Below are 15,730 nucleotides of genomic sequence, written 5' to 3'. Positions count from 1 at the left end.
TCAACACCCCGTACTATATTCTTCAATCTCCATAATGGGACTATATTCCTCAATCTTCATAACAGGAATGCTACCTTCCCTCTATGTTTATCACACATCTTACCCCTCCTCCTCAGACTTGATATTCCTGATATCATTTGGTTTACTGTTCTCTTCCATCTTTATTTCTTTTTTTACCCCTTCACAACATTTCGCAATGTATTCGTCTTAAAATTTTCATCTCATTCCTCGTCTTTACTCCTCCTCAGCATCATGGGTGAACTTTCCTATCTTTCATCAGCTTATCTTCCCATCTTTGAACTCGGTGAATCATGGTAGGTAATCAAACTTACCTGGATTTCGGCTTTCCTTTATGTCCATGAAAAAGTTATCCTGTAATTCTCATTCCATGTCTGTTTCTTTATGACTTCAGTTACCCTCCTTTATAATTGTGATATTAGTTTATGGTGTAAGGTACTGAAAGTAGAATAAAAGAAATCTTTTGGAAAGAAATTCTCTTTGAGGTGAATAAATTTTTTTTCATATATGTCTATGGTCTTGAGAAGCTTTAGTAAATGGCTCTGTTTGTTACAGATCCTGACTGTTGATCAGTCTTGGGGAAAATTGGTTTGATGCTCTCAGTGATGTGGTTAACCTTTGAACTTTCCTTTCCTTTTCTGAGTGGAAAAAAGTTACCTTAGCATTTTCATTCTCTATACTGAAGAATTATAATGCATTAAATAAACACCTTATGTGTAACTTCAGGTTAAGAAACCAGAAAAGTAAGCATTTTATCAGTAACCAAATACTTGTGTCAAAAGGTTTATGAACATAAAAAAATAAGAACAGGAATGGAACAGTATATATTTCAATAAAATTCTGGTTTAAAATAGACATCAAATCTCTCACCCCATATGCAAATATGTGCTAAACAATCAAAGCAGGTTAGTCAGTACAGTAATGGAGCCAACTGTTCCCTACAGATTACATACACACATTTAATCCTGACTTATGAAAAGCAATATAATGAGCATATTTCACTTGTTCTCTCAACTATGTTGACCATCCTTACTTTGACTGTACCTATCCACATTGCTTCTATGCACACTTGAGCAATCATAATTAACTCATTAGACTTCACCTAAAGACTTAAAAAAAGTCAGTATAAAAGAAAGTACGTTAATGATTATTTAAGAACTATTCTTGTATTTCTGAAAAAAAAAATCCCAACAGGGCATCAACACTCCCTACAGGATGACTCTATGGACCTGATAATTAACATGGGGTTCTGCTTTCCATTCTAATCTCAAGGAGAGTTGTTAAAGGATTGCAGTGTTATCCATGTTATCTTCCTGGACACAAAAATTCAAAAATAATTTCTATTTGGAAAACCCAAAATCTGGAATAAAGTGTCTTCTCTCAACTGTTTTCTTATCCCACTAACGAAGAATAAATTACATACTTTCTTGCTTTTCACTTCAAGTGGATTCAATGTAGCTAAAATCACGACATTCTAGAACTGAAGTATATTTTGATTAGCTATTAAAAAAAAATGGTACTATTCAAGACTTAAGGTATTCATAAACATTACTGTATTTTCCTTCCTAAGAAAGGGTTAAAATAAAATAACATTAAGCTGAGCGAAATTAACATTTGCTTGGGGCAGAAAATATATTAGCACCATACTTATTGTTAAACCACTGCAGATTAAAGTATTTGGCTTCATAGCAAGAAATTTATTTAAAATCTGCATACCAAGCAGAAAATCAACTTTTGATCAGACTGATATCTGCATTGTTGACAGAGGAAGCTTAAAAAAAAAAAACCATGATCTGCTATACCTAAGTAGATGGAGCCTAAAACTGGAAGCCAAACCAGTCCCAACAGGACATCAACACTCCCTAAAAAGTCTCTATGGACCTGATAATCATCTTCAGAGGCAAACACATGAGAAATCAATCCTTGATCAGTTATTTTCCATTCTAAACACAATGAAGTGTTTGCTAAAGCATCAATATCTTTCATCAGGTTGTGTGTATACTAAATGTTTCTGACCAGCTATCCCTGTCAGAGCTCAATAACAATTTATCAGCTAAAAACTGGTTTCCAGTGTTCAGGAGAGCTTGAGACATTCACATTGGAATATAGTTGCATACATGCAAAGGCCAATAAATACTACTTGCCCTGTTGCCAGAGACCATCCATCCCACCACCAGAGATGAATTACTCTTGTCTGCGTAACTATTAAAATTTTTTTAGCCGATTTAGCTAACCTGGTTTGCTAGCATGACCAGCTAATTAATGATCAGAAGTTGGTTCAATTCTTACAATAAATTACTATATAAATAAGGTACATACACTGTTCACTTTGCTTCAGAATATACCCACATTATTTATGAGAAAACAGTTGCTAATGAAAACCGAATTTCAAAAGTTTTTACAAGAAATAGAGAATAGGTCTAACTTTAGTGTAAGGGAAATAAGACATTAAACTTTTATCAATAAAAATTATAAAACACTTGTCTTCATAATATTTTGTATTCCAAAAATGTAACCATGGTAGCATTTTAGTAAGCAAGACCCTTTTGATCCCTAATCATGAAAATGCAATTAACTATACACCTATCTCTGTAGTATCTGTGGTTTTAGTTAAAATCCATTAACCTGGTCTTCAGGTACTGTGAACAAATTCATTGATGGGAAGTTTGGTACACAAGGCCTTGCAACTGAATATTTACCTCCAACCTTAAAAACTCATGTACAGAACTTTGTATGCAATCCAAGGCCCTCACAATAATGACATGGTCTGCTATCTGTCCATTTTGCAGAATGTTATACAAACCACTGAAAACTATTTCATAGAACTTTTGTGGACTATGCTCACAAAATACCTGCCTAACTTCAAAAGAAAAAAGAAAATATGTTACATACCACATTCATGACATAAGATGAAATTTAATGGGTTGAAGGTTACTGGGAAAAAGTTTAAGGTACTATACTTTTCTATGTTGCCCTTTAATTATCAATTCAGCAACTATTTCAAGTAGAAAGGGAAGAGGAGCTAACCTTGGCTTTTTGAAAAAGCTATCCAGTATTAGCAGTGTTGCCTGCCTTTTTCTCTTTTCAACACCAGGTGTGTCCATGTCATTATTGAGTCACTGCTGCCTAAATGATCAAACAGTTCTGCTGCCCTTGTTTGTGAATAGTGTATGTAAAACGAAGTCACACCTAGATTAAATCCTCGTCTATCTATTATACTTAGTTGCTGTCTCCCACGTCAGCGAGGTAGCACAAGGAAACAGACGAAAGAATGGCCACCCACACACACATGTATATACATAAATGCCCACACATGCACCTACACATTTCAATGTATTCCTATGAGTCCAAGGGGAAAATGAGACACGATAAGTTCCCAAGTACACTTTCGTGTAATAATCACATCAGGGGAGATACAAGAAAGAAATATAAGTCAGTTGATATACAACGAAGAGACATAGCTAGGATGCCATTTGGTAAACAAGTGATTTTCCTAGACTATAAATTGTTTTGGAAAATTACTTGTTTATCAAATGTCATCCTAGTTATGTCTCTTCATTGTATATCAACTGACTTATTTTCTTTCTTGTATCTCCCCTGATGATGTGATTATTACACATTAGTGCACTTGGGAACTTGTCATGTCTCATTTTCCCTTGGACTCATAGGAATATACTTGACCACATGCAAAATTGTGATCCTTTCCAACGTTTCAATGTATACATGCATATATATACACAGACAAAAGATACATGTACATATTCATACTTGTTGCCTTCATCCATTCCCGTCATCATCCCGCCACACATGGAAATAGCAACCCTCAATCCCAAATACATAAAACACTTCACTTCCTCCATTTAAACTTACCTCCCAATTGACTTGTCCCTCAACCCTAATGAACCTAATAACCTTGCTCTTACTCAAATTTACTCTCATCCTTCTTCTCTCACACACTTTACCAAACTCAGTCACCAACTTCTGCAGTTTCTCACCCAAATCAGACTTCCAATCACCTACTACCTAATGTTCAGCCTAACTGTTCCTAACAACTGCAAATGGTAATTTTGCCAAAAGGCAGGGCTAGTGCATAGTGCTCTCTTGTAAGAAAATCTAGTTATGAAGAATAAACTATGCTATGAGAGTTGAGTGTTATGCGAGACAAGAAATGATGTTTCTGGACAGAATGCCAGTAGTCTACATGTAGGTGAGGCAGAAAAAAAGGACAGCTACATGGGTCAAAAGTACAACTTGACAAACACTGAAGTGCTGGATCACTAGTCAGCTATCACTAACCCTTCTGATACCCGAGAGAGTAGTGTATTTAATATACAGTTGCTAAATGCTGAGACAGACTATAACTGATGTGCTATTTCAAATTCAAATCTACCATCAGTCATAAAAATATTTTGTTAATTTCCATTAGGGCAATTCTACATTATTGCAAATTTATTGGTAGTAATTCACAATTTCCAAAACTAGAACATTCTTAACATAGGTGACGTGAAGGAGAACAAATCCTCAAAAGGACTGGCTCCTAACTAACCACTTCAAACTTGAAACATAACCTCATGTGGAACTGAACACTTCTGAATTCAAAGAGGCAAGGCATACTTTATTTGTCTGAATACCATCTTTAGGAAATAAACCAGTTTTATGAAAATAAGATGTTACCATAAAGCAAAGAAAAAAAGTATTATCTGCTCCTTAAAACAAACAATTCCCAGTGAAAACTACATCTTCCAACAATGGTGCCTGAAACAGTTGTGTTAAGCCTAATATTTTGTAACAAATCTCTGACCCACTGTCAGTTCAGTTTGATACATCTCAAACTAAAGAAAAAGGATGAAATGATTCTTAAGTTCAAATATCACAATTGCTACTTGACAAGCTAGTCATAAGCCCTGGATGGTAGAAACTGGAAGTGTTTTGGAAGCTTACGTGAGCCACCATACTTAACCAGTGAACGCAAACAGATTTCAACTTAGGTTTTCATACAATGGAAATACAACAAACAGCCACAATGAGTCTTATTGTTACAAAACTGATTATTTTCTATTTCCTCCCGCTGCAATTCCCATTTACACGAAGTAAAGCTTGAATACACAAGCAAGCACCTTTTTTGGAAATTAATATTGTAGATTGGATCATTAGGTAAAATCCTCTGCAAACATGCACTAAAGTGGCCTGTTAAGGGTGAGGTACTACAGACTAAGCTGCATTGAAGTTCATCAGTTACGGAGACTCTTTCCAATCCCACTTCCTTTAAGGGAGTTCCCAAAGGGTATGGGCATCAGATATATAGACATATGAATAACTGTTTGAATAAAATCCCTAATTTGGTCCCCACAGGCTGGAAAAGGGGAGGGATGTTTGGCTTCATGGGGTAGATGCTAAATTTTTATATGTCCAAGTCAATAACAAGTGAACAGGCTTCCAATGTGGACATAACACTGCAAATGACTGGCAGGTATACAAACCATCAGCTGACCTCCAGTCATATGAGATGACCAGCGTTAAGTTCATTTTAAAACCTTTAGTGAAAAATCAGGACCTTGTTTGTTAAAGAGTTAAAGGTCTTGATTGATTGGTCCATAGAGAATGGTCACTGGGAGTACTGATATTCTGATGGGATAGTTGGGCTTTGCATGTCTGGTTCCAGCTGCTTTGATTATGTAGAGACTGCAGAGGATGTCCTGCCCAGAGCAGAAAAAGTTAAGTACATCCAAACTTTGACTTAAATAATCTATGACAAACAAGGCTATCTCTGAACATGAATTTGATAAAAAATTTATGACATCTGTAATTTTCTTTATGATAATCTATAGCCTTTTGAGTGATTTCTTTATCCATATGGAATTAACTGTTAGCTACAGTCCTATCTTCAAAAGCATCTGAAAAAGCAGGAGAAAATTTCCTTACCTATTAGAAGCCTCATTTGAATGTTGATTTAGATAAAAATATATTGTTTCAATTTCTAACTGTACTCATGCTGGCTTCCCAACAACTTGCAAAGTTGATTCAAATTGGATAACAAGGACTGACCAATTCTTAGTTTTGTACTCAACACACATGGCTTGTTTGACATTTGTACTTAATCAATAACACTACCTGTACAGCCTGAAGACGTGGTTGAATACAAGAGGAAAGACCATGGCATCATGTGGAGCATGAGGCTGAGAACACTTCAGGTCTTTCTTAAACTTATCATGGTATTAAAACAAAAAAGTAAATACAGTTTACTATCAACATGACTGATAGATCACTAGCAAGGAATTCAAGTTACATGTCTAATTTTTGCAAAAATAGTTTAGACTTGCAACAGAAGCACAGTCCAAAAACTGACAATACATCTGGGCTCAAAAAATTAAATTTTCAAGGCAGCAAAAATCCTGATTCATACATTACTCTAAAAGTAAGACGAGCATTTGTAATAAAAAAAAATATTTCTGTGATTATTTACCATTAGTGTCATCTTTAAAGAAAGTAAACCACTTTTCTATAAGATTGTTTACCATCACTATTATCTTTAAAGAAAGCAAATTACTTTCTTTAAACCTGACATGTAATACTGGTACACACCAAAGTTTTATACACTGACATAGGACACTGTTTACAATCAAATTTGCTAGGATGTGATTCCATTTAGTAATGTTGGAGTATTACTTATCTGGACAGTTTTGAAATTCAGAATTTATCTTCTGGCAAGTTACATTCTTTAACCCCTAGACCTCTATATTATACGTCCATTTTTCTTAAAAGTAGAATGGTACATGCAACTCTTCATCATAAAATAACTGCACATCTCCAGTACACACTCTTGGGTCAGAAATCCTACAGCATTGCTCAAACACTTTTCAAAAGTTTTGCACTGGGTTAAGCTATCACAAAAAGAAAAAGTAACTTTCACTTAACTATGATCTACTTGATCTATTCCTAAATAGTTACTATTATATCTATACCTTTTATGAAATATCCCACTAAGTGGGGTGGCATCCTTCAGAGAAGGATGGTCAATTTTACAATGATGGAACTTAATTCTTGAGCCTGCTATTGTAGGTCATATTTTAAACATGAAATTTTGAATATCAATGGATTTACTAATCACAGCATTCAGTATAATTTGAATATCAGAGGTTTTTACTTTCACCTGGGCCTAAAATTTGTCTTAATTCAATATTCATATGAAAAGTCAATATAAATAAAACAAAAACAGCATTATTCTTGTAAAACATTCACATTTGGGGACATTCAAATCATACATGACTAATATAACATTAACAAGTTCTAGCTTGGATGCCGTTAAACAATAACTGACATTTTGACTCAACAATACATGTGTCAAAAACATTAAACATTTACTGATTTATCTGAACACTTTTAAATATATATGCTGGTACCTGGAAATATCAGATTTAAGTAAAAAAAAAAAAAAAAAAAAAAAAAAAAATGCTAAAACAATCTTTAGAGTAAGTTTGTTTTGGATCACATGACATTTACTCTAAAAATTCAGTTCATCTAGTAAAAAGAAAGGATGCTAGGAAGTATATCTCTGAGTGAATTACAATAGCTGAAAATGGTAAATGTTAATTTTGAATGGACTACCAATACAAAATAAGAAAAACTTTAACACCTTATGGTACACATTTACCTAAAACAATGACAGTAACTCAAACACTTCAATTGCTGGAATATATTTCCAGAAAGACAGAAGATTCTTAATCTTCTCTGTGAAGCAACTCTTGTTCAACATCTTAATGGTTAAATGCAAATCCATTGCATTACATAAAAAATTTTGTACTTATCTGTCTCATTATCAGGATTTCTCTATGACTGCTCCACTTTTGTTCCTCTAAGCACAAGAAAAGACATTCTTAAACTTCTTTTAAAAATATAGGATTGCGTATCCTTCACAATTTTTCTAAATGCAATGGGAAAATATGATACACAGTATATACAACTCCTTTACTTCTTGGATCATTTAACTTGCATACAAGATATATTGTCAAGGAAGTTTAACGAGGAATGAAAAAATGCTGTAAAGGGTGCCGAGTGTGAGCAGAATAAAATGGAGCAGATGGGGAAGTTGTGACAGGCAAAGAAGTGAAAGCAGAGATGGGGTATTCTGATGGTCTGTTAAAAGCATTAGGTGTAGGTAGGTGGATATGCTGTGATTGGCGAACAAAGATTGAAAGCATTGTATATGTTGAATTGTGGCAAGGCAGCAGCTGATGGCATTGCAGTTGTTTCTCAGGAAACTGAGTTTACCAACTGGTTAATCAGGCTTTTCAACATTTGTATGGTACAAGGATAAGCACCTGGGGACTGCTAGCATACACATATATTGTGCTCTTATATAGAAGCAAGGGAGCCGAAAGTAAATGCTCAAATTTCTTGAGGAAAAAGTCCAAGGTAAGATGTATCAAAGAACCATAACCAAAAGGATGGTGACATGTAGAAAGCATTTGAATGGGGAGGAGCAATGTGGCTTCAAGAGTGGTGGAGGATGTGTGTGAGATATAAATGGGGAAAGAGATGGATCTGTAATTGGCATTTAGAGATCTGGGAAAAGCACATGATAGATATGCAAGCAATGAAGAATTTCTACCAGGAGATTCATGGCATTGTGGAAGCAGGAAGAGAGAAAAATGAGTAAGTTGCAAGTGAAGATGGCTCTGTATGAAAGGCATATAATGTCAGATTGTTTAATTTGTTCATGGAGATGGAGGTAAATTATGTGGGTGGAGGTGGATGGCCTGAGAAACAAATCATGGCCTGCAACTCTTTAGGCAGACTTGAAAGGGAAATTTCTGAAGCAGGCATCTGGCTTTGGAAGCATGTGAGATGAAGTTGAGAGTTACTGTGAAAAAAAGTAAGGTAATGAGGTGCAATATGGGACTGAAATAGGATGGTTCGAGTGTGAGATGGATTGGGGTGGACCTATATGAAGTGAGTGCTCTAAGTATCGAGTGGACATGGTAGTGGATGGAACAAAGTGGAGAGAAGTGTCATAAAGAGGGAGAGGTGCCAAGATCTTCGGTGCACTAAGGAATGTATGAAAGGAGCAACGAAGGGTATGCTTGAAGTACAATAGTCTCAACAGTATTATACAGGAAGGAGTCTTGAGCTATGAATACCAAAGGAGAGAAAAGGGCGGACTTGTTTGAAACAGAATGCTGAGGATGATACGTGGTGTGAGGAAGGTCGATCATGTAAGGAATGACAAGTGGAAGAGAGATGTAGTCATAGGTGCAACCTGATTTGAGAGTTAGCCATGGTGAGCTGAACTGGTTCCATTCCTACACATGGAGAGGATAAGTACAAAAAGATGACCTAAGAAGTGGAGAAAGAATGTGGAAGAGGAGGCTAAGAATGGCGATGATATGATGGAAAGGTTTTTTGGGTACTGGGGTTTGAATATTCTGGAGGGTGATAGGCATTAAAGGGACGGAATAAAATTGGATCAACGTGACATTTGGGGATAATGTGTCGTGACTGGGCTAAACCAAAACATATGATGCAGTTAAGGTAAATCATGGAAGAATGTGTGTGACTTTACTATGAATGGTAAGCTTTGGTTTCAGTACATTACACATAACAGCTAAAAAGTGGATGTGTGCGTATAAAGTAGTTGTCTGTTCATTCCTGATGCTACCATACTGTGGGGGAGGGAATATATATATATATATATATATATATATATATATATATATATATATATATATATATATATATATATATATATATATTTTCTTTTCTTTTCTTTTAAACTATTCGCCATTTCCCGCGTTAGCAAGGTAGCGTTAGGAACAGAGGACTGGGCCTTTTTTGGAATATCCTCACCTGGCCCCCTCTGTTCCTTCTTTTGGAAAATTTAAAAAAAAAGAGAGGGGAGGATAATATATATATATTTGCTTTGTCGCTGTCTCCCGCATTTGCGAGGTAGCGCAAGGAAACAGCCGAAAGAAATGGCCCAACCCACCCCCATACACATGTATATACATACGTCCACACACGCAAATATACATACCTACACAGCTTTCCATGGTTTACCCCAGACGCTTCACATGCCCTGATTCAATCCACTGACAGCACGTCATCCCCGGTATACCACATCGATCCAATTCACTCTATTCCTTGCCCTCCTTTCACCCTCCTGCATGTTCAGGCCCCGATCACACAAAATCTTTTTCACTCCATCTTTCCACCTCCAATTTGGTCTCCCACTTCTCCTCGTTCCCTCCACCTCCGACACATATATCCTCTTGGTCAATCTTTCCTCACTCATTCTCTCCATGTGCCCAAACCATTTCAAAACACCCTCTTCTGCTCTCTCAACCACGCTCTTTTTATTTCCACACACCTCTCTTACCCTTACGTTACTTACTCGATCAAACCACCTCACACCACACATTGTCCTCAAACATCTCATTTCCAGCACATCCATCCTCCTGCGCACAACTCTATCCATAGCCCACGCCTCGCAACCATACAACATTGTTGGAACCACTATTCCTTCAAACATAGCCATTTTTGCTTTCCGAGATAATGTTCTTGACTTCCACACATTCTTCAAGGCTCCCAGAATTTTCGCCCCCTCCCCCACCCTATGATCCACTTCCGCTTCCATGGTTCCATCCACTGCCAGATCCACTCCCAGATATCTAAAACACTTTACTTCCTCCAGTTTTTCTCCATTCAAACTTACCTCCCAATTGACTTGACCCTCAACCCTACTGTACCTAATAACCTTGCTCTTATTCACATTTACTCTTAACTTTCTTCTTTCACACACTTACCAAACTCAGTCACCAGCTTCTGCAGTTTCTCACATGAATTAGCCACCAGCGCTGTATCATCAGCGAACAACAACTGACTCACTTCCTAAGCTCTCTCATCCCCAACAGACTTCATACTTGCCCCTCTTTCCAAAACTCTTGCATTCACCTCCCTAACAACCCCGTCCATAAACAAATTAAACAACCATGGAGACATCACACACCCCTTCCGCAAACCTACATTCACTGAGAACCAATCACTTTCCTCTCTTCCTACACGTACACATGCCTTACATCCTCGATAAAGACTTTTCACTGCTTCTAACAACTTGCCTCGCACACCATATATTCTTATATATATTTATTTATTTATATTTATTATACTTTGTCGCTGTCTCCCGCGTTTGCGAGGTAGCGCAAGGAAACAGACGAAAGAAATGGCCCCCCCCCCATACACATGTATATACATACGTCCACACACGCAAATATACATACCTACACAGCTTTCCATGGTTTACCCCAGACGCTTCACATGCCTTGATTCAATCCACTGACAGCACGTCAACCCCTGTATACCACATCGCTCCAATTCACTCTATTCCTTGCCCTCCTTTCACCCTCCTGCATGTTCAGGCCCCGATCACACAAAATCCTTTTCACTCCATCTTTCCACCTCCAATTTGGTCTCCCTCTTCTCCTCGTTCCCTCCACCTCCGACACATATATCCTCTTGGTCAATCTTTCCTCACTCATTCTCTCCATGTGCCCAAACCATTTCAAAACACCCTCTTCTGCTCTCTCAACCACGCTCTTTTTATTTCCACACATCTCTCTTACCCTTACGTTACTTACTCGATCAAACCACCTCACACCACACATTGTCCTCAAACATCTCATTTCCAGCACATCCATATACACATATACACATATACACACATGTACTTAATTCATACTTGCTGCCTTTATTCATTCCAGTATATATATATATACATACACTTGTTCTCTGTATTAGCGAGGCAGCGCCAGGAAACAGATGAAGACCCATCCACTCATACACAAATATATACATACATGCTCATACATGAGATGTTTGTGGTGTGAGGTGGTTTGCTCGAGTAAGTAATAATAGGGTAAGAGAGATGTGTGGTAATAAAAAGAGTGTGGTTGAGAGAGCAAAGAGGGTGTTTTGAAATGGTTTGGTCACATGGAGAGAATGAGTGAGGAAAGATTGACCAAGAGGATATATGTGTCTGAGGTGGAGGGAACGAGGAGAAGTGGGAGACCTAATTGGAGGTGGAAAGATGGAGTGAAAAAGAATTTGAGTGATAGGGGCCTGAACATGCAGGAGGGTGAAAGGCGTGCAAGGAACAGAGTGAATTGGAATGATGTGGTATACCAGGGTTGACGTGCTGTCACTGGATTGAACCAGGGCATGTGAAGCGTCTTGGGTAAACCATGGAAAGTTCTGTGGGGCCTGGATGTGGAAAGGGAGCTCTGGTTTTGGTGCATTATTATATGACAGCTAGAGACTGAGTGTGAACGAATGGGGCCTTTGTTGTCTTCCTAGTGCTACCTTGCGCACATGAGGGATGAGGGGGTTGTTATTTCATGTGTGGCAGGGTGGCGATGGGAATGATTTATGGCAGACAGTATGAGTTATGTACATGTGTATATATGTATATGTCTGTTGTGTAATATATGTATATGTTGAGATGTATAGGTATGTATAATTGCGTGTGTGGATGTGTATGTATATACATGTGTATGTGGGTGGGTTGGGCCATTCGTTCGTCTGTTTCCTTGCGCTACCTCGCTAACACGGGAGACAGCGACAAAGCAAAATAATAATACAAAATATGCTCATACATGTACATATACATACATAGAGCTATACACATCAACATATACATATATACTCAATTACATATTCATACCTGTTCATCTTCATTCATTCCGCTGCCACATACTCCTTGTGTGTCGAAAAAGGTGACTACAAGGGGTTGTAGCAGGGGGCTGGAAATCCACCCCCCCCTCCTGTTTTAACTTCCAAATGAAGGAACATTAAGGAGAGCCAAGTTAAAAATTTTTCCTCTAAGACTTAGACATCTACTCTTGACATTACTTTAGTAACAAATGAAACGGCAAACACGTAATGAAAAACATTATAAGTATAAACTGACAAATGAATATATGGTAATTGGTAGTCCATCCAGAACTGTGCAAATATTTTAGACAGAGAATATGAAAGCATGTCACCTAAGTTACAGAGTATGTTGTCATTAACAATTTGTTTTCTGAACCTTCCTTTCACTACACAATATGCTATAATCTGTTTTCAACTATATGCCTCCTCCACTAATTAAAAACTACAAATTTTTAAAAGATTTATTAAGTGTATGTGCTGTCATACAATTATTCTTAAAAATAATCACACAACACACTTTCCTCTCATTCCATCACAACCATTCCTGTGAGCAAATAAATTCATATATTTCTCTGGCATTTATGTACAATACCTACAAATAATGATTATGCTATTAACATTAGAAGCAGTGAAAAGAATGAATAGTGTCAAAAATGAAAGAGCTGGTAGAGTCTGAGTAATAACAATATTCAGAGTTTAGTTTTGCAGTTCGTTACTTCATTGGAAAACAGACATAAATTTTTTTCTCTTCCTTTCTCACGATCTTTGATTAATATGCTTAGAATATCTAAATACAGAAATGAAAGTACCCAAAAATTTGGGTGTAGCATGCACTAGCAGATTTCATGGGAGCTCTAATATCATTAATCATGTTAAGGACATATTATAACTAAATCTTCAAACACAGCTAATCTGATATAAACAGTTTCACCTTGAAACATGAAGCATTCTGGAAAAACTGAAGCATAACATGTTCTTTCCATGCATGTCGAAATATCAAAATAAGAAATATTCCAAATCTACTTACAGAATTACTCAGACTTACCTTTACAGGTAGTCCATCTACAGAACTTTGTATGGCTAACCATTTCATGAATGAAGATAAACATTGTAAAACAGAAAACAACCAAGTGGAATCTTAAATGATATACAAACAAATATGAATTTTTATACCAATTTCCCCCGCATTTAATTAAAAGTCTGAGCAACGTAACAGGTCATGTGCATAAAATCTAAATCATATAATGATTATGTATTTCATCATGAGGCAGTTTCTCAGGAACTATATTTTACATGAAAACGAAGATGCATCAAATAACTGTTACTAATAAAACTACAATATATTGATGATTTGTACATTTTTGGCACCTCATAGTAAAAATAGAACTGCTAAATGCAGTATCTTGGTTATACATTTTGCTAGTTAGTCATTGGTAATAGTATTCAAGTCTGAGGTGAGGATTTTCAGACTGTAAAATTATCCACATCATGGACAAATGACCAGAACCAGGGACTATGATGAAATTAGAATGTATCTACCACCTCTCAATACATTCAGTCAGACTTTCTACATGTGACATTCATCACTTTCATATGATAATAAAATACCTGTTTAAATAATTTTGGCTTAAAAAAATACAACTAACATGCAAAGCATTAGAGTTTTGTTGTCACCTGCTGAACAACAAGTAGCACCCTTATCACTTCTTATAAGTGGAAACCTCAGATCTCCTGCATCATATTCTCATTCAAAGTTTATGCAGCTTCATATGAACACCCTCTTTGGTCTGTTTAGACCAGAAATAACTCCTCAGTATAAAACCATCCAGATATGCCAAATTATCTGAAGTGGTCCATATATCTGGCACAGGGATATTGTTTAAAGAATTGCAGATAAAGTTTTTAAATAAGTCTCTCACCGCATCCTTTTGTAAGTGGAAGGGTGTCAGCAGCAGGGCTTTTTACTCATAATGAAGACTGACACTCTAACACCTTTCAGATAAGTTCCCAGACCAGAATACGTAACCAGTTACATCTTAATTATGCAATCTTCATAACAAGAGAATGTCTTCTTGTTTGATGACAAAGCACTTTTGTCACTCATTTTCATAAATTTTTCAAAACGTATTAGGTTATTCAGATTGGTAAGTATGCATAATTTTCTTATGATGGCTGGATATCACTGGGAACTTAAAAAATTCTTACAAATTCACACTTTACATGTTATTTCACACAGCTGTCATATTAGAAGGAGAATCTAAATCACTATTCTCCCCAGATTTGGTGCGTTGTAGACAAACATAGCGTGTCATATATGCATCACCATTCCGAGGCAACAAAGGTTCAACAGAGGGTCCACCTCCATTCTCTTGAGGGGCACGGTTCCAGTTTGGTGAATTAAATGTGGAGGGAGGAATCACAGAAGTTGGTGTGGATAGTATAGAGGTGTTTGTGGGATATGACATATTGGTATTAGGAGTGCGAGAGAAATTATTGAGTTGAAAGGCGGTGGTATTCAAAAGAGTTTCATTGCCCGATGGCTGGCGTACTCGAGTACCTGGGAAACGAGTATTAGGTGCTGAACTTCTGCGACATTGCTGATCAGTTGACAAAACAATCTCTAATGAGTCTGTATCATTCATCTGAACTGCAGCCGATGGAACCTCTAAGCATGGAGTGATGAGGCGAGGCCATGCTATCAATGTTTCCATCATTTCATTGAATGTAGGTCGATCGAGTGGATTTCTACTCCAACAACTTAACAGAAGACGCTCACTGAAAAATTTAATGGTTTTCAGCATACAGTTAATAACAATGAACTGCACAATCACATGTAAAAAGCAAAACCTACAAATTAAGCAATAAGCATAACAAACAATCTAAATTATTAACTGTACAATAGTTCAAGGGATTTCATCTATAAAACATTTTATGTAATTGTCAGTCTATACCCTTTGTGCCTATGCCATACTCTTTCAGTGTTTACATCATCTTGAGACAAGTTTTTAGT

At 36.7% G+C, this 15,730-nt stretch overlaps 1 protein-coding gene across 16 annotated transcripts in view; it reads right to left on the bottom strand.

The window, feature by feature from the left end:
- Positions 1 to 823: 823 nt before the first annotated feature.
- Positions 824 to 15,730, bottom strand: part of LOC139766006 (uncharacterized) — a 513,479-nt gene continuing 498,572 nt past the window's right edge. For all 16 annotated transcript variants that reach the window (XM_071694071.1, XM_071694063.1, XM_071694060.1 and 13 more), the window contains one exon: positions 824 to 15,495. In XM_071694071.1, coding sequence (XP_071550172.1) covers positions 14,949 to 15,495 — 547 coding nt within the window. In that variant the 3' untranslated portion in view covers positions 824 to 14,948. The remainder of the gene's footprint in view (positions 15,496 to 15,730) is intronic.

The sequence above is a fragment of the Panulirus ornatus genome, chromosome 56 (assembly GCF_036320965.1).
Source record: "Panulirus ornatus isolate Po-2019 chromosome 56, ASM3632096v1, whole genome shotgun sequence".
Taxonomy (NCBI): domain Eukaryota; kingdom Metazoa; phylum Arthropoda; class Malacostraca; order Decapoda; family Palinuridae; genus Panulirus; species Panulirus ornatus.
This window is presented reverse-complemented; position numbering and strand designations above follow the sequence as displayed.